Source organism: Lissotriton helveticus, chromosome 8 (genome assembly GCF_964261635.1).
Source record: "Lissotriton helveticus chromosome 8, aLisHel1.1, whole genome shotgun sequence".
In the NCBI taxonomy this organism is placed as follows: Eukaryota; Metazoa; Chordata; class Amphibia; order Caudata; family Salamandridae; genus Lissotriton; species Lissotriton helveticus.
The window spans coordinates 254,819,276-254,840,346 of NC_136069.1; the positions used below are offsets into that span (position 1 = coordinate 254,819,276).

Here is a 21,071-nt window from a genome sequence, read left to right on the forward strand (position 1 = left end):
CCTTTCTCTTTTCATCCTGTTATTTGGATACATTAATGACTGGGACTGAAAGGCAATCAGTGTCTGAGAATTCAGAGTTTCTGATGCTGCAGGTCAGGCAGGTTCCAATGCAAGTCTGCCAGCAGCATCTCCTCTCCAACAGCTAAGCAAGCCCGGTGGCTGCAGGGGGCAAGTGATAGCATCCAGTTACTACGCATACAACCATCACAGATTAGCAGTCTCACACTCCCAACAGCAGTCCCACATCTGTCAGTGCCTAGTAATCGCAAACTACCAAACACACTCTTAGATCCCGTTAAACTAGAAGTCACACACAACTCACAGAACACTCACCGACTAGCATTCACTTTTTTAACCACTTTTGGGATTTGTAATTATTTTTGCTTATTTGTGCATAGTGAATAATACTATTGTTTAAAATCACAAATATCATCAAACATATGTAGTAAAGATATGTTCTCAGAAAATAATTTATTGTTTCTTAACAAATACATAAATAAGTTAAATGACTATTAAATATAATAAATTACTTTAGAAACATACACTCAAGAATGTTGTCCTGCATTAAAAAATAAACCTAATTTTCAGCATTGAATTCTAACTTTCTTAAAAGTTGAACCAGTACTGCTTCGAAAGTACTCCTACATCAGTCTTTTTCTTCACATTTTAAAAGACCTTCTCCTTCCATTAGTGAACTTTTTCTGAAGATATCTTAGCATCCTAACCAGCTTGTGTTCTTCAGAGTTCGGGTGACCTTCTTAGACTTCATGTTGAACTCAAACTGCTTATGGCCACTGAAGAAATACAAAAGTCCTGCAAATAAAAAAGAAAGACTATCAGTGCATTGTGTAATATTTGTGAAAATGAATTACTTTAAAATCTGTCGGTCAAGAAGAAACATCAATTTTTTTCGGAGCTTATCTTCAACTTTTCTAAATTTCCCTTCTATTGACGATATTAACATATTTTAACAATCAAAATTAAGCCGATCATTGATAAATACTTTAGTAAATAGTGCAAAACAGCAGGGTCCCTTTTGTTATGCCAAGAAATTGTTTTTTGGTCTTGCTGTTTCATTATACGTTATATTGAGAGGCTGTCATCGCATGTTTAGTACTGGCTAAATAAGTAGACATAACAGAACCCATATCAAGACCATATTGTTTTGCATTGTATTTGTTACATTTAAATTGTGCAACATGGCTCTCACAAGCGCCCAAGGGCATTTGTGGACTGGTGGCATGCTTCTTGGTGGCAGTGCTTGGATGGTAGAGCATGTGTCTGTCATGTAGCCTGTGCGAGTAGTGGTTTGACATTGTGTGTGAAGACCAGAGTTGAATTCTTGTCCTGTTTGTGTCACTGCAGCTTGGTGAGTAGTAAACATAGTAATACAACTGTTGTGCTTAAAGATGACAATGTACTGATGGAGAGAAAATGCATGAGTGTTGGGTGTCCTCCTATGTCGGAAGAATTTTGGTGCTGTGTGTTTATGGCTGGGACTGCTCATGTGGTTGAATAGGACACTCTGGTTAGGAGGTCAACTCTTTGGCACTGCAGATTACATTTCAAGCTGAGAGAACATTACTGACTCGTGGCAGAGTCTATCTCCATAGGCTGGCTGCCTTACTTTACCCTGTCTTGAAGATTAAGGGAGTTAGGCTTTAAGAAACATCAGTCAATGTGTTTGGAAACAGTAGATTGTGCCTGTGCTCTGCTCAGATGGTAATAATGACTTGGGGTTTTAGTGCAGGGAAGAGGTAATAACTTAAGTTAAGAAAGGCAAAGGTGTTAATTTCTTCTGGTTTAGTACTCTGTTATTGGGCACACATTGTTTAATCAGCAATCAAACATGTTTCTTTTCTTGGGTGTGTTTTAATCAACCTAGGAGTTTCTTTTTTAACCCCGTCCTCACATAGCTGAATTATAAAATATAGTAACACTTATGATATTTCAGTCACAAGCTCTACCAGTCCAAAGCTTTAACTAAGGGAACTCCTTACCATTATCTTCGAAAACAGCATTAACTTTCTTGCCAATCCCTGGGAAGTCATCTTCTATCCGTCGTGGAGATTCTTTGTCCATGGTCTTTCTCGCTTCATCATAGCTGTAGAAGCAAATAGTTTACAAGGAATTAGGATCTTCAGTTTGGTGAAACAAATACACATCATTATGTTTTCACAGTATTATTATCATTACTATTACCATCATCATCATGAGCATCGTCATAATTATGTTTCATCTTTTTTATGTTAAGTTCACCACCCCTAAGAATAATGATCCATAATTTATCAGCTGGAACTTCCATTAAAGATTTACCGTTACTTATTGTGGGTGTCAGCCTCCAAAAGCAACACTGAGCTTTCTCTCCACTAGCAAGTTCAGAGCTGATAAATGTATGAATGTTCTAAACTGTAGGAGCCATATTGTGGAACTACTGCACTGCCCTAAAGTAATGCTTCTGCGCCTTCTGCTCTTCAATGTGGTGCGCAATATTAGATAACCTCTGTAGTGCGGCTGAACTTGATGGCGCAAGACTGAGGGCCAGATGTAGGTAATCTCGATTTACCTACTCTTAAATACTGTATCATACCGATTCGGTATTTAAGAGTAGGTAAATGGGATGTAGGTAATTTCTCTTTTCAAATTACCGAATCGGTAAGGTTTGGTAATTACCGAATCGGTATTTACCGATTCAGTAATTGCCATTCATTCCTATGGGCCTGGAAGCCCATAGGAATGAATGTCAATTACCGAATCGGTAAATACCGATTCGGTAATTGGTGGAAACATTGAAGGGTGGCAGGGTGTCACTTTGACACCCTGTTGCACCCCTCAATCGTGTATGGGTGCACATGTTGCAGACATACATGCCCTAAGGGCATGTATGTCTGCAACATGGCAGCGTTTGAAAAGCAAAAAAAATGCCTTTTCAAGGCTTTTCATTATTTACCACGAACTTATAAATGGTGGTAAATAACGAATTCTTAAAGCCCTGTAGCACTGATTACAGTGCTACCTACATCTCATAATACAGATTCGGTAATTTTACAGAATCGGTAATTTTAACGAATCTGTAAAATTACGGAATCTGTAAAATTACCGAATCTGTATTTTAGGTGGCCCTACATCTCATTTTCAAAATACCGGTCGGTAATGGCCGAAATTACCGAATTTCGACCATTACCGACCGGTATTTGCCTACCTACATCTGGCCCTGTGTGACCTCAAGTACCTTTGAACATGCCTTTAGGGACTCCAACAAGCCTGCCACAGTGCACAGTGCTGGTAACAGATACCAAATCTTTGTCAATGGAAGGAAGGACAGTAGGGAATCTGGGGGCATATTATCAAGGGGGTTTATCTCCGCTTTTTTGGCTTTAAAAGCCAAGAAAGCGGAGATAAAATTATCTCCCTATTACCTAGCTGTCGCTAACACCAGTTAGCGACAGCTAGTAGGAGATAGCGACCATCTTGGGCCCCACTTTGCATGTCAGTGATATTTATCACTAATGACATGAAAAGTGGGCGTGCCAAGATGTTAGCGACTGGAAACAGTCGCTAACATCGCTATCTCCTATTACCAACTTTTGGAGATATTCACACTAAGCGTGAATATCTCCAAAAGCTAACACCTGCCCCTGAGCAGTTCTTAGCCATGTTATCCAATGGGAGGTGGATAACATGGCTAAGAGCATTAGCTCGGTAATGAATGAATATCGCTGACTTTTCAGCGATATTCATGCATTGCGGCCGTTTTTTATTGCATTTGCGATAAACCTTGGTAATACCAAGGTTTATCTGCGGTAAAAATCGCCGCATCTTAGAGGTAACATTTTCTCTCTAACTAAGCAATAGCGATAATTATCGCTATTGCTTGGTAATATGCCCCCTGGTGTGGAACTAGGATGTTAGATTACAGCTAAAATATGGACAACTGTTGGTTGTTGGGACAAGGCCATGCCTAACAAGAACAAGGAGCACATTACTCCTCCACCCCACCGAGGGGGCTCAGTTCATCTGTAAGCCTATTTCCTAAGACTTCATGAAGTGAGAGTAGTAGAAAATGTTAACCAGCACAAAGCAGTTTCCCTTGGGTTGAGCATCAGCCTGGGGTGTGTTACTCTGGAGGAACCATCATCTGGCCAATGCACTCTCTTCCTTGTATTGTTCCCCATAGCTCAGGTATTGGTCCTTTCCTCTTCTCTCTCTAACCACCAGTCTTGGCTAAATAGTATTTCATTCATTTAGATTATTTGCTGAAAACAAAGTAAAGTAAAGTAAAGTCCACATTTTTAAAGCGCACAATCACCCGTAAGGGTCTCTAGGCGCTGGGGGCCGTCGGGAAGATTAAGCGAGCTATTGCCCAGAGTCACATGGTGCTGGGCTAACCTGCCGCCGGAGCCGGGGATCGAACCGTGGTCCCCAGATTCCAGCGTCAGTCGCCCTGGCCGCGGTGCCACACCTCTCCCAACACATAAATATTATTCTCTTTTGCCATCTTCGCCCCTAATATTCAAGCCAAAATCACAAATTGGCCTATTAGGCATGGTGCTATAAAAAATCAACACCCCGTTTCAAAGCATTTGAAGACTTAGCACTTCCCCACATTCTGAACAATATTAGCAACTACTTCCCTTCATCTGCAAAATGCTTTGCCAAGCAACTCCACCTTGGTACCACTGTCTTTGCACAGGACATTCTAATTCAAGAACTTCCTACATTGTCCTGGTGGACCCAATGTGATGAGCCATAAACATGCCCAGCTCCTCCTCCCACCCAGCAGCACCTTCCTCAACATTAATGATGTTTATGTTTCTTTAGCTTTGTTTCACTCCCAACTCACAAACTCTATCCCATCCACCTCTTGGTTTATAAAGCCACCAACAGCTGTCTTGCTGGGTCCTGCCTTGCTAACACTGCAACATATTTGTTGTGATGTTAAATGTTTCAATGTAAATATAAATAAATGTAGTTGGTAAGTTTTCATCATAATCACCAGGGGCGCCTCTGAAATGTACTGAAAGTACCGAATGACGTCATCAGAACATCACAATCTCACATCCTTACCTCCAGTACTCCTCCCCAACAAAGAAGTATGTTTTCTGTGTGCTGTAAAGGTACACAGCTGCGTTGATGTGCTTCACCGTCCTTGGGAAACCAAGTTTGTAGATGTTTTTAGGGTAATTGGGCAAAATGTCAAATCCCTGAAGAGCCCAATATTTCGATCCTTAAGGAATAAACAATAAAGGATGTTAGCACGCCTTTACCTAATTCATTATTAGCATTCTTTATGACGTCCCGATTAACCTTGAAAACAAAGTCATCTACATGGAAGTAGGTCGTTAAAACCCTTCTCGGTCTGCTTTCAGTCGATAAATTACATTTTCAGCCACTGCTTGGTGCACTTGTTCCTATATATACAACACTTTTCACTGAAATTACATTCCACTGACATGCAGGTGGCAATCACATTGAACCGACAGTTTTTAACTTCTCTTTCTAGGAGCATCATTTTTTAAAGGCTCTGCAGGTCCACTGTGTTCGGATCAAGGAGCAAATGAGAAGAATTTGTTTTTTACGTTAAGCGAATAAAATATAGAGTGATTATCCACCCATAGTACAGGGACTTAATGTAAATCCGTGGACTTTCATATTACAAGTTCCTGATTCGACCCCTAGTTAATGTTTAATAATAAAAGGCGAATTACATTACTTATGAATGTTGCATACTCAAATTGATCAATTCATTACTAAGCACAGCTCTAACATGTCACAAAAGACACTTCAAGGCGCTTGACATTGGTCAGGCCTCTTTTTTAAGTTCAAGTAGAATTTTATTAGAATAAACAAAATTGTTATTACAAAGAATGAAAAGATATACATCATCATCAAAAAGTATAATAGACTAGGGTACCACAATGAATATCAGAAGATAAGGAATGCAGGGGGGGAAAAGAAAAAAGAAAAATAAAAAGTAAATGAGGCTGGAAAGTTAAAATATACACTAAAAGAGGCTTAGCAACATGGGAAACATTGCATATATAAACATATATGTTCTTTTAATGCTTTGATATTGGTCAGGCCTCTTGTACTGTCATGTCTGTGCACGGTCCACACCCGAAGACTGTGGAGACCTGTGGTATATTTCCAGGGGTGGGATGCGCAGTCAGATCTGAGATACAGGTGAGAGATGGTAACACAAGTGAGAAAATAACCCAGAGGGCTAATGTACATAAATACAGTTGTCTAACCAAGGCCCAAGTTTCTGGGTAATGGCATGGGCCATTTAAAAGATTTAACAGCTCTAAGGAAGCCAGGTAGGGTCAGATTTATTGAAGCATAGCATATGAACTTTTGGGGGTTATAGGTGTGTAAAAGCTACTGCAGACTGATGCACTAAGGGTCATACACCCCAGTGGAGAGTAAACGTCTAGCGTGTACCCTAACTTGTAAATCATGAATGGTGATCATTTCAGGCAACAATAATGTTACTGCTATGGTGCGTTTGCATTGCTTCTCCAGTTATAGAGGCTATCTCTCATTTTTATGATGACGAGAAATGGATTATTGATTGCCCCTTCTTTTCACGTCATACAAGAATTCTCATTCATTAAATGCTATAGAAAGAGCGGGGTTTCACTTCAGTCGAAATTATGTTATTCTCAAAATTATCAAATTCAGATAACATTGGAATTATCCCCTGTGCTTAGTTCAGGATAAGCAACAACACTGCAACAACGCCAACCCAACAATGACCCAAAAGTTGTTGGATGACCGGGGCCTGGAATGTCCAAAATAGGCAAAGGAAGGCAATTGCATCATATTTTCCAACAGAGAAAAACAATGACCACTTTCATTATTTCATGTAGGTTGATTGCATCTGAAAATGTAATCTTATATGGCTCCAAAGGACCTTCAATGAACACTAGTGATCTGTGCAAACTATGGGTTTTGGGGAAAGATAGGTGGAATGTGACCTTCACTACAGCATGAGCAATCAAGGGGTTAATGCATGAAGCACACGGACATTTTTTTTATCTTGAATCAAGTAGAGTTTAGATTATTGATTATCTTCATCCATTACAACCACTAGGTGCTTTCCAGGCCAAGATTCTACATGGTAACAAGAATATGGTGGAAATGATTATGGAATGTAAATACCTTTGAAGAGGAAAATCTGATCCGTCTCTGGATTTTCATAGGCGGCCTGGATACCAGATGGCAAAGATGGCCAAAATGTTGAGATTGGATAATTGTAAACCTCTGTTACGGTTGGAACTCTGCGCCATAAGGAGCTGTTTTGGAAAAATAAAAGCATATCAGTTAATTTGCATATCAAAATTGTCAACCCTGTAAACCAATCAACATTATTTAGGGTATGTTGGCATATAGACAAAAATGTATATACATTAAGGAAAGTGACACTAGAAATCAGTGCAAATGTTTTGAAGCTATTGATGCCACTCTAAAGGAAACCGTAGTTGTCAGCACGTCTTGAGTGAGTGACAATTATTTTTGGACTTGAATTAGCCTCTCCAGCCCTACTCAATAATGTTTAAAGTCCAAATTAGAAATGTTTTTCATTACTCTACCTGTCCTTGAAAAAGATGATTTCTCCACGCAATGTGGTGATGGCATCAAAAACAAGAGTTGGGTCACAGATGGATGGATTGATGGGAGACGAAGTAGTTGTGGTGGTAGTTGGTGTGGTTGCTTCTGGTGCTGTTGGAACTGGGTTTGGAGATGCTCCTAATGAAATGAAAACAAAAAGTATTTTAAAACCAAAGTGAAATATTATGCAATATGAACTCATGCACGTAAAAGTCACCTTCTTTAAAATCTCACATTCATACATTAGTTTCTAGAACTTAATAGTTTAAAGAACATATTGGCCCTGCCTTAAAATTCTAATTTTTATATTGTAGAAGGAAAATTAACATAGCATTTGAAGTTAACTTACCATACAGGGCTTGAATGCCATCGACATCATCCTGGGGGAGTCGGAATCGGGCTGGATCAGTATAGGAGTAGGTCGGATACATCAGAGCACTGGGGTCACCAGAATGAGACAAGCCTAATGAATGGCCAAACTCATGGGCAGCCACCAGGAACAAGTTGTATCCTGTGGGACAAAGCAAAACAAATATGATGAATATACTCTCATGTCATATACAGTTCGCTAATAGGACATTGTTCATTGTTTATTCTTTTCAGAATGCAATGAAACAATAGCTAGTGAAGCAAAAAACCAAAAGCACTTTAAACTAATAACCGATTCTAAGCTAAGAAAAAGTTGTGATCTGAGAAACTAATTAGTGAGACAAGTAGTATGTAACCATCAGGGGCTTTGTGGGTCTATGCGGCTTTACCTGGTGTCACTACGGTCTACCACAGCCTTTCTGAGTCTATATCGACACACAGCGATCTGCCAAGTATAACCTGAACTACCAGAGCCTACCAGAGCCTAAAGGATATTGTATACTTCCAGTGCTACCAGGGACTACTAACCCCTATCAGAATATCTGAAGGCCTACCAATGTTTCTAAGGTATACTACACTGTGGCTGACCCTACTATGGTCTACATTACCATTAGAGCCTGTCAACTCTGTGTTTATCAAGATGAACAAAAGTATAGCCTAGTACCTTTCCTTTTACAAATGGCAAAAATAAATAAATACAGTAGTGTTGACCAAATGATGCCACTTTAACAGTTACTACAGAGCAGCTTTTTTGTAATGGTGTGTGCTCCCTATTGTGAACAGGGCTTATTGGCAAGCTCTGAACTAACTGAACCTGTCAATGTATTATGCAGACAAGTTCTAAGGACATTGAGGTTACTTCCTGAACACCTGAGTTCTTGTTTCGTTCGCTTGTATATATATTAATTAGCATTGTGTATGAATTCTAAAATTAACAGGGAAACAAATAACTGATTGTGAATGGAATTTAGGGAGAATTTCATTTTTGACTGACAATTTAAAGTAATAATTGAAAACATTTACGCCTGAAAGATATAGTGAGAATCTAATCCAGCATTATGATTTTTTTTTTAAATGTATAAGTCAATTTAGCCCTAAAAGGTGCATATTAGATTATATGTGTATGAAGGTATATCCGTGTATAATGCCCTCGCTTTATTAAACTGTTTCTAAACAGAAGAAATGTTCATATCTTTCCCAAGCAAGGTGCAAAATAATTTTTCGGAAATCTTATATGTTGTTTCCTGCGAATTTTTAGACTGTGTGAGCTAATGTTAGAAATTTGACTTTGAAAACATGACAATGGGGATGTGGGATCCCACGCTGTGAGCAGTGACAATAACTACTGTATTAAATAAAATATTCTATGGTCAAATAATTCTAATGAAGACATTTTAACCTTTAAGATGTCATCAGTTTTTTTAAATAAAGCAATAAAGCTCGCAAAATAAATCTCGTTCTACAGATAACTACGTTACCCGTCCTCTTATGTAGGAACATTCAGACATAAAATGTTTTATGTTTTAAAAAGTAAAAAAAATAAAAAAGTATGGTATTTGTTCGAAACTCTAATCCACTAATCACTTCTTCAGACACATCACACACCCACCATTCATGGTGATACCATATCAGGTTCACATACCTTAGTTCTGCTCCCTTAGTATTACAAACCGTGAAATTCTGAGAAAGCAGACTCATTCACAACCAATTCCTTATCTATCCAGTAGTAAAATATATATATATATATGTTCTTTTAATGCTTTGTTTAGGGTAGACTGTCTGTTCTCCTGATCAAATTGCTTTAGATTATTAAATTGATTTAAAATTGTATGAAAGATTTATATGAAATCAGTGCAATGACAAATATGCAAAAGAGAATGTAAATGTGAGAACAGAGATGGCACCATGATGAAAGTTTGACTGTATGCATATATATGTATTTGACCTCGATGGAGATCAAGGCAGCAAGGGACACCAGGCTAGATCCGTTGTGTTCATGGTTTATGATTGTTACAAGTGATGCAGGGTATGTATAGGATCCTATAATGTGGAGTGAGTTAGTATCGTTTAAATATATGTGTCTTTCATTTCTTTTGTAATTGGCAAAGCACTTTATGATTTTCCTCAAGGGGGCTTTCACTAAAACTGACCTATTCATCACTGGTTGATTTCCCCTTTGAATTTTGTTACTCATGACGACCCTCACATAAGTATCACTCATTCAATGACACTTGGATAAGATTCAGAGAGTGGTTTCATGTATGTGAACACCTACCGGCTGACCCTGCGGTCCAGGTTTCGTCTTCATCAAAGTGCGCATCGCCACCAATTGAATTCCCAGGTGCAAAGGCGTGGGCCAGAGTTCCATGAGGTCCATCAAATGGGTAGAAATCACCATGCACTAAAAGAGTAAATGGCAAATTAGCAAAATCGCCAGGAATAGAAAGCTAAGGAATAATGAAAAACAAGGGAGATCTCCCAAGGATGATTGCAGCACATTGATTCATCCTTACCTCCTGCTCCAAAGGAGATCTGGATATCAGCCGTCCCCACGTAGATCCGGCTGAAGGTCAGTGGGGTCACATCGCTCCAGACTTTGAAGGCTCTCCGGATTGCTGTATCTACGTCAGCCTCATGCATGTCAGGGGTGTAGTTCAAAATTCTTTTTTACAAAAAATTAGAAACATAAATATTAGTGGTGCCTGTGTGCATTGGGAACAATAGTATATACTGTCATCTAAAACACGTTTTCTATCATGTTACCTGTATGTCAAAGATGTTGTTCTCCAGGTAGGGCGACCACCAAAATGGCTGTATTCGGCCGCATCAGCAACTCCACAGCGGGGCTTGTGCATCATTTCCAGTGTGTTGGAATCCAGCTTCCCAGTAACCTCCAGCCCAAAAAACGCCTGCATTTCTTGAAGTTTTTCAGAGAACGGGCTGTGCTTTTTTCGCGTAATAGGTGTTCCATCTTCATTGAGGTTGTAGAATTTCTTTAAATATTCCTGAAATTAATACAAATAACAAGATAGTAAGGAATGTTAGAAACCTCTCAATTGCCACAAGTGCTCCTTTACATCTCAATGAGAGGTCATGGACCCCATTAGAGTTGAATGACTGTTTTGAGTCTTATATAAAAGATGGCTTTCTAGTCTTCCCTTGGAGAGTTTTTCTGCAGTGTCAGATGGCCTAGGTCTGGTGGAAAAATGTTTGAGGGATAGTGGGCTGAGATTGTATATTGTAAAACAGAACCTTGGCCTTATCTGGGATGCAGACCTGAGCTTAAATACTCTGCTTGCGACACTTGTGCACAGTGCATTATCAGACTAGGCAGCCATATTGACTTCTGCAGTTCATCACCACAGAACAATGCCTGCCTGAGGCAAGGGTCTCCTTCCAACTTAGAAAGTCACTGTTTGTAGGTCTTTCTTGTAAGTACAGACAGAAGCAGACCAGTTCCTGAACAGTGGTCACAGATAAGAGCGATGTTTAAGATTTTACCACCAAGGCTGGACTGGGAAGCGAGATTCAGCAGTGGAAAACACTCACATAATTGCCTATTACTACAGTGACCGCAGTGAGCGAGCCCGGCATACAGTGACCGAGGCTAGTGACTGTCTCTGGGGTTATGGGGGAGCCAATAACACATTTTACAAAACAATTTTAGAAATAAAAATGCTCAAAAACCACTACCTTACAGCTTGCTCTGAAGAAAAAAATGGAGCTACCAGAATGATTTAAGCTCTAGTACAGTATAAAATGCCATTACTTCTTTGCAGCAGTAAACTGTACAAATGCGTCTAATAAAACTTTAAGTTCCTTCCTCAGGGCTATAGATGGGTCTGGAGAATCATCAAATCTCCCAATCCTAAACACGCTCAATTGTTCCTAAGCCTCCTAGGATGTTTCTGCTTGTCCCATATGGCAGGACCACCCTTAGTCGCTTATCAGAAGTGTAATTGTGTATTTCATTTGGATCGAGTCAGCACCACTTCCAATTTTACTTTGCTAGGCGACTTTAACCTTCATTTTGACTCCCCTTCAGACCACATAGCCGCCACCTTGGCAGACGATCTAGCAGCCCTGCAACTCACCCAACGTGTTACTACTCCCACTCACGTCAAAGGCCACCTGCTGGACCCTGTTTTCAGCAATTGCCCTGATGTTTTAGCCGTTCCACTAATACCTCTGCCTTGGACAGACCACTTCCTGGTCCCTATCAGCTGGACCTCGCTCAAACCATTATCAACTGTACCCACTACGAGGCTCATGCGAGCCTGGTCCCGTCTCGCGGTTGATAACTGGTCTATCAATCTTGCCAGTACTCAACCCCGTGATCAGGAGGATCCTGACCTAGCCAACCAGGCCTACGTTAACTGGATCACTCAAACCCTAGACGCGACACTCCCAATAAGTAAGATTACGCTGAAGCGCCCCCACAAAACTGCCCCTTGGTACACGGAGGCTATCAGGGACAAGAAACGTCTATGTAGAAGATCGGAAAGACGTTGGCGTTTAGACTACTCGGTAGACAATAAAACCCGCTACCGAGAATCTATCGGCGAATATAAAGCTCAAGTAAAAGCAGCCCAGGCCACCTATTTCTCCAATAGAATACTGCTGGCCAAGTCAAAGCCTAAGGAGATTTTTCAGATCGGCAAAAAGCTAATGAATCCCCCCCCTGCCCTGCAGGCCGTAAAATCCACTACCCACTGTAATAACGTTGCTGAGTTCTTCTACCAGAAAGTAAATACTATCTACTCAGCCTTCTCCCCTAAAAAGATCACCTCCTCAATCCAATCTAATAAACCCCCAGCTCCCCCCCTTTTCTACCTCAACCCACTCTGACTCATTTTCCCCTACTAGACCCTACAACCCTTGAATCATTAGCGCAGAGAGTTAAATCCGGCTCTCCGGACGACCCAGCCCCGCTGGACATAATAATGGCTGCTTCCCAGATCACCCTGCCTACTATTAGGGAGGTATTAAATGCATCCATTACCTCCAGCACTGTCCCGACCGTCTGGAAGCAGGCCATGGTCAGATCTTTACTGAAGAAGCCCAATCTAGACCCGACTGACCTGGGTAACTACCGTCCCATCTCCCTGCTCCCATGGGTGAGCAAGGTCTTGGAAAAATACATAAATCAACAGCTAGTAAACTTTCTGGAGGATCATCACTTACTAGACCCCACCCAGACGGGTTTCAGACCGAAACACGGGACTGAGACCGCTCTCCTCATGGTCACCGAGGAAGCTAGAAAAATCCTGGATCAAGGAGGATCAGTGGCAGTGATCCTCCTTGACCTAAGTGCGGCGTTTGACACGGTCAGTCACGACACCCTATTGTACCATTTGTCCTGTGCCGGGAATAAGGATAAAGCCTGGTCATGGTTTAAGTCCTTTTTAGAGGACAGATCTTTTAGAGTCTTTGAGGGTGAGTCCGTGTCCTCCAGCAGACCTCTAAAGTGCGGAGTTCCTCAGGGCTCCTCTCTGAGCCCGCACTCTTCAACCTGTACATGAGGCCACTGGCTGAGGTCGTCCGTCCATTCGGGGTTAAGATCATCTCTTATGCGGACGACACGCAGCTGGTGGTCTCACTGGCGCAGGAGGCCAACCGGCCTATGCCAGGAGGGCTTAGAGAATGCCTAGATGAGGTGAAGACCTGGATGTCCTCATCATCCCTCAAGCTGAATGGGGACAAAACGGAGCTGATGCTCCTAGGCCCCCCAGATCTCTGCCTCCCTGCCTCTTTGTGGCCTTCGTGTCTGGGTCTTCCTCCAGCTCCCAAAGACAATATCAAGAGCCTCGGAGTGTGGTTGGACAGATCCCTGTCCTTCAACGTTCAGGCCACAAAACTTTCAGCCACCTGTTTTGGCATCATGAGGATGTTAAATAAAATCTTTCCCCTCCTTCCCATGGAAGCCAAACAGGTGGCTATACAGGGTCTCATACATTCACGCCTTGATTTTAACAACGTGCTCTATCTCGGCGCCCCAGAGTACACCCTGCGCAGGCTGCAGACAGTGCAGAACTGCGCAGCGCGCTTACTGCTTGAGATCCCTCGTAGACAATCAGTGAGGGCCGGACTGGTCAGCCTTCATTGGCTACCGGTTCGCCAGAGAGTTCTTTTTAAGGCAATGTGCATAGCCCATCAAGCTTTCTGGGACACTGGCCCTAGCATTACCCGCGACCTAGTCACTCACTACACTCCCAACAGAAGTCTTTGCTCCAGCCAGACCTTTCTAGCAGTGGTTCCGAGAATAAAAAGATCCAGATCGGGTGGTAGGACGTTCGCCCACAATGCGTCCAGAACTTGGAATACCCTGCCACTGCACCTCAGAGCCAATCCCAATCTCTCTGTGTTTCGCAAGCAGCTAAAGAACTTCCTTTTTAATTTACCCCTTTAACTTCAGCTAACCTCCTTCACAGCTCTCTGGTAGGTTCTGGTTATTTTTTAGCGCTTGGACGCCTCCGGGCAGCAATTCGCGCTCTACAAATCCACATCTAATATAATCTAATCTAATCTGCAGTTAAGTGACTGTATACTAAAGCCATTGGTACATATCTCCTGGGTTCTGAGGGCTAGTGCATCTCTTATTACATTCTAATGGCACGGGAAACATCATTTACCACGAAGGCATTACCACTACTAACGTTTACCACGTGACACTTACCACGCAGGGTGCCTTCCACGCAGGGTGCCTTCCACGACGTCTTTACCACGGGCTGGGGGGGAGACGTGGTATTCCTTCAAGTCGTTCTGCGTGGGTTTGGGGGGCAGAGGGGGGGGTGGGGGCTCGGAGGGGGGCCGGGGGGGGTCTCCCCCCCCAAAAATAACAAGCAGGTTACTTTAAAAAAATAAACGAACATAAATTTAAAAGAAAAAGGAAAGAGCCTCCCCCAAAGACGTGCCGTGTACGTCAAAAAAGCAGTCCTTTTTTTATTTTGGTATACGTGTTTTGACGCTTGTTTCAATGGAGGATGGAAGTAAGGGCTCGTAGAGAAAGACGTGCAGGTAAGACGTTTCTAGGCGTTGTAAAATCCTACGTTGTAAATACCAGCGTGGTAAAGCCACTTGCGATGTAAAATTCGCGTGGTAAAGCCATGCGTGGTAATTGAAATCGTGGTATAATCATATATTCTAATGGCACATTTCTGTGACTATTTAAATCTAATAGTATTTTGCTGCTTTGGGTTCTGTAGTACAATGACCTAAACAGATTTCCCCACAGGCTTTCAAAATAGAGGAGAGTGGCCTTTATATATCTCTCTAGTGATAATCTGGGTTGCCATAATTTACTTTTCGCAAAGTTCTAATGACGTTTTGGTAGCCCACTGTTTGCACTTGAGACATTGGTGACATTGGCGTTCCTTCTACCATGCTATTGGACAGGATTCGTATATGTAGGTCATCTCAGCACATGATGTGCTGTAAACATAGGATTTAAAAAATATATATATTTGGTATGTATGATTAGTGCCTGAAAATGTTTTCTGCCTTCCGTAATGAAGTAATGCCTGCTTCCTTTCATTCGCCGACAGACATGTTCTGCTCTTCCTTGTAATATGAGTGCAGTCAGCAGGGAGCCGCCTCTCAGCCTACTGCTATGACATTTTTATATACCCCAGGGCCAAAATGTCCTAGTTCTCATTAACTTCTCGTGCCACTTCATTGCTTGCTAATCGCGCACGCAGAGCAGTTCAAAACCTGCAGTTTTTATTTTTCTCGTTTTCACAGTATTATTTCGCTTTTTGCTAATAGTAGAATTGTATTATACTGCACTTTATATATCGCTGTATCACCCTAAAAAGGATCCAAATCAACGTTTATTTCACCTTTAAAGTTGATATATTAAAATATCCATTCATCCATATTTTATTAACTGAACAACTTCCAAGATTAAGGGATTAAAATTTCAGCCGAAAAATGTTATAACACGCAGAACAGAATTTAGCATTTCTTGCAAGATTTTGTTTTCAAGAGTCGATAATTTGAAAATAACTACAAGATGTACCGCAGAACCGAAACATACGATTATGGTATTTTAACTCTTCCTTTATGCAGACTGGGATTCTGCTGGACTCAGTTCATGGACTGAAGTCTGTCCCAGGACTCACCTCTGCCAGCTGTTGACTTTCATCCCGGTCTTCGGTTACAGGCACTGCAGGGAAGGCATATGTGTGCAGCACACCCAGGAGCAGCATCAGCGACAGGGACTTCATTCTTCTCTTCTCCTGGCCCTCCCTCTGCTCAGTGAAAGGTCTCTCTGTGGGTTCTCTGCCTCTCCATCTCGCTGCCCCCTTTTATACAGTCCTGCGAGCGCCCCCGGTCACCTGCATGAGTCACTTCCACCAGATGCAAGTCAAAACGCATCCAGAGTGCTACATCATCAGTCTGTTTGGTAAATCCCTCAATGTAGCAATCCATCCTGTAAAATTACTAGCAGCCAGGAAGAGGTTTTATAAGTAAAGGGGACATTTTTTTAAACTATGAATTCTGGTAAAAAAAATTGTCTTTTGAAAATTGCACTTTGTAACGCGTTATTTGCCATATTTCTGGTCCAGCTATAATGAATATGGGAATTGCTTTAAGATAATGACTGCTATATCAGTTAAGAAGAAAAATATAGCTAGAAGTCTGAAAGAAGACCACTCTCCTGTTGTCCAAGCACCATCCCTGCTCAAACTTTCATTTATATTTTCATTAACACATAGATATAATCAATTGTATAGTTAGATGTTATTTTCTTTAGGGCACCAATGTCACTCATTAAACTTGCCAGAGGGATGTATGATGTTACAACGCGATCAAAATGATCGCGGTACATCACAACGCATCTTTTACAACGCAAGTCGTTACCACGACTTGCGCTGTAGGGTGCTGGATTTAGGAATAGTAAGATTTACTATTCCAACTCCAGCCTACGTACAGTAGGGAAGGTGTTGGAATAGTAAATCTACTATTCCTTAGTCTAGAGCGCCCTCCAGCGCAAGTCGTGGTAACGACTTGCGTTGTAAAAGATGCATCGTAATGGCACTGCAGTGTTTTGACCGCGCTGTAAAGGTTGTTTACCTGCCAGAGTGATGATCCATTACATGTACGCGACACCGAATAATCTACCTAGTTATTAGGTGTTGTTTAGTAACCAAATTGTATGTAGTGACTTTTAGGAAGTGAATCTATGAAAAACTCAGGGCCCCTTTATCTTGCAAAGCGTTTTATACGCTACCACCCCTCGCGTTGTCTGAGATCCTCTGGCAAAAATCTTATCACCATTCCAAGATTTAAGTACAAGACCAGGGGTGGGAAGACCTTTACTGTCCTGGCAGCCAGGGCAGGGAACACTCTACCGGTCAATCTTAGATTGACGGACAAGGAGAGCATCTTTAGAAAACTTCTAAAGACATGGGTGTACCAACAATCAGACACCGCAGTATTGGCAGCTATCTAGTTTCAGCTTCTTCACTTTTCCTTCATCCTTTTCCACTTTCATGTACTCGTAGCACGCTTTCCTAGCGCCAAGATGCTCCTGTCGGAGCGAATGTCTGCGCTCTATAAATACACATAAATATCAAATATCAAATCTTCCCTCGTGTCCGAGTCCACAAAGCCCAGCTTTGAAACACCAGAAATCTAGAACTATAGGTTTCCTTTTACTCTTGGAATAGATTTCCAGCTTTGTGGGAATTCACATCAACTTTAGGAGTATTCCTTGAAATCCAGAGGAGTTTTGGGTTTTAAGCTGTAATTCGTCTTTCCGAAACACATTCAAAGTTTCCTACATGTGAGAAACCTGCATGAATAAATCAAACGAAAACGTGGCTATTTAACTTCTTTCTCTCTAAACGGATTTCGTATGTTTTTTTCCTGTGGAGAAACTCCTTTGTCTACATATCCATAAAACATGGGGTCTTAATTCCCTTTCTGACCAAGAAAAGGCGCTTATGTCTTTGAATGGGTAAACAGACAAAATATCGAGTTAAAAATATCGAATGGACATAATATCGAGTCCAAAATATAGGCTGGACAAAATATCGAATGGACAGAATATAGACATCAAAAATATCGTTTTGAAGGTAAGTAATGTAATATCGAATTTTAAAATATAGATAGTCAAAATATCGAAGTACATAATATAGTTTAATTAAAATATCGAAAATTTAATAATATCAAATTTTTTATAGTGTATTTTATGTGTAAAAAGTGTTTATTTATGTTATAATGTAATTTAATTAATGAATTTAATGTTATTTAAATTTTGCGTAGCTTAATCCTGTAGCGGGTTGTGGGTTTATAGGGGAATAGGGTGGGAAGTAATTTAATTATAATTAATTAAATATGTAAATTTATTTATTGGTATTTGTTTATAATTAATTGTTAATTAATTTTATTTTGTAATTAATTAAATGTTAATTGCCAATTCATTTTATTTAATTGATTAATTGCTAATTATGTTAATTTTAATAATTTATTTTCTGTAGCGGGTTGTGGGTTTATAGGGGAATTAGGTGGGAAGTAATTTATTTATAATTAATTAAATATGTAAAATTATTTATTGGTATTTATTTACAATTAATTGTTAATTAATTTTTTAAGGGTAATTAATTAAAATATCATTGCCAATTATTTTATTTAATTGATTAATTGCTAATTATGTTAATTTTACTAATTTATTTTCTGTAGTGGGTTGTGGGTTTATAGGGGAATAGGGTGGGAAGTAATTTATTTATAATTAATTAAATAATTCTATTTATTTAATTGTATTTAATTTGAATTAATTGTTAATTAATTTTTAATTGTTAAATAATTAATTGTTAATTTGTAATTAATTTGTATTAATAGGTAACTAATTGTAATAATTAATTTTAATTTGTAATTTTAATTGATTAATTATTATATTATATTAAATTGGTAATTACTTTTAATGAATTTTTTATCAATATTAATTTATATTTTTTTAAATAATATATGAAGTATTTACTTTCCCTACTGTAGCACTCTCTGGAGTGGGAATAGTAATTTTAACCCCTATGCTATCCAATGCTTTCCCTATTGTTGCACTCTTTGGAGTGGGAATAGTAATTTTGACCCGTAAGCTATCCAACGCTTTCCCTACTGTTGCACTCTTTGGAGTGGGAATAGTAATTTTTACCCCTACACTATCCAATGCTTTCCCTACTGTTGCACTCACTGAAGTGGAAATAGTAATTTTTACCCCTACGCTATCCAACGCTTTCCCTACTGTTGCACCCACTGGAGTGGGAATAGTAATTTTTACCTCTACGCTATCCAACGCCTTCCCTACTATTGCACTCACTGGAGTGGGAATAGTAATTTTTACCCCTACGCTATCCAACGCTTTCCCTACTGTTGCACCCACTGGAGTGGGAAGAGTAATTTTTACCCCTACGCTATCCAACGCTTTCCCCACTGTTGCACCCACTGGAGTGGGAATAGTAATTTTTACCTCTACGCTATCCAACGCTTTCCCTACTGTTGCACTCACTGGAGTTGGAATAGTAATTTTTACCCCTATGCTATCCAACGCTTTCCCTACTGTTGCACCCACTGGAGTGGGAATAGTAATTTTTACCTCTACGCTATCCAACGTTTTCCCTACTATTGCACTCACTGGAGTGGGAATAGTAATTTTTACCCCTACGCTATCCAACGCTTTCCCTACTGTTGCACCCACTGGAGTGGGAATAGTAATTTTTACCCCTACGCTATCCAACGCTTTCCCCACTGTTGCACCCACTGGAGTGGGAATAGTAATTTTTACCTCTACGCTATCCAACGCTTTCCCTACTGTTGCACTCACTGGAGTGGGAATAGTAATTTTTACCCCTATGCTATCCAACGCTTTCCCTACTGTTGCACCCACTGCAGTGGGAATAGTAAATTTTACCCCTACGCTATCCAACGTTTTCCCTACTGTTGCAGTATTTGGAGTGGGATTAGTGATTTTTACCCCTACGCTATCCAATGTTTTCCCTACTGTCGCACTCTTTGGAGTTGGAATAGTCATTTTTACCCCTACGCTATCCAGCGCTTTCCCTACTGTTGCACCCACTGGAGTGTGAATAGTTATTTTTACCCCTACGCTATCCAACGCTTTCCCTACTGTTGCACCCACTGGAGTGAGAATAGTAATTTTAACCCCTCCGCTATCCAACGCTTTCCCTACTGTTGCATTATTTGGAGTGGGAATAGTAATTTTTACCCCTACGCTATCCAACGCTTTCCCTACTGTTGCACTCTTTGGAGTTGGAATAGTAATTTTTACCCCTACGCTATCCAACACTTTCCCTACTGTTGCACCCACTGGAGTGGGAATAGTAATTTTTACCCCTACGCTATCCAACGCTTTCTCTACTGTTGTACTCACTGGAGTGAGAATAGTAATTTTTATCCCTACACTATCCAACGCTTTCCGTACTGTTGCACTCTCTGGAGTGGGAATAGTATTTTTTACACTTCCGCTATCGTACGGTAATAATATTGGATATTATTTTATTATATTATGTTACTATATATATATGTTTTAACAAATATGATTGTAAACATTTTTTTTATAACTTTCATTAATTGTTTAAATATTATAAGTTAATTTAAGTATTTTTAAGTATATTTTAGTAATTAATTTTTATTATTAATTAAATTTAACATTGTTTTCAATAAAGTCGATATTTTTAATAACTATATTTTTGTAAACGATATTTTTTACTCGATATTTTTGTACTTACCTGTTTGTAGATACAAACTCGATATTCTGTCTGTCGATATTTTGTCGCCGATATTTTTGATAGTCGATATTATGTCCCTCGATATTATGTCAGTGATCCCTTTGAATGATAGCAGCATTTGCATATGTTGGATATATGTAAATAGACACGACCTCCAAAATGTTTGTGAACGTTTCTGGATGTTCACTGTAGGTGGTCAAGCAACTCTGCTGGTAAAATCCACTTTTATGCAGCCCTGAATATTAGATTTGCAATATTGGAAAGCCAGCCATATTGGCACATTTTCGGCCATCAGAAGTGAACATTATGGGCTTTCCGCCTGACATGGAGGGTTTCCCTCCG

At 40.2% G+C, this 21,071-nt stretch overlaps 1 protein-coding gene across 1 annotated transcript; it reads right to left on the reverse strand.

Annotated features, from left to right (window-relative positions):
• Nucleotides 1–461: 461 nt before the first annotated feature.
• On the reverse strand, nt 462–16,242 carry LOC144772581 (matrix metalloproteinase-18-like). The gene is made up of 10 exons (XM_078657010.1): nt 16,101–16,242; nt 10,744–10,985; nt 10,494–10,642; nt 10,256–10,381; nt 7,961–8,122; nt 7,593–7,749; nt 7,162–7,295; nt 5,068–5,227; nt 2,001–2,104; nt 462–813 (listed from the first exon to the last, which is right to left on the reverse strand). Exons 1-10 carry the CDS (start codon nt 16,203–16,205, stop codon nt 713–715), a joined length of 1,440 nt encoding a protein of 479 aa, XP_078513136.1. The 5' UTR covers nt 16,206–16,242; the 3' UTR covers nt 462–712.
• Nucleotides 16,243–21,071: the final 4,829 nt, after the last annotated feature.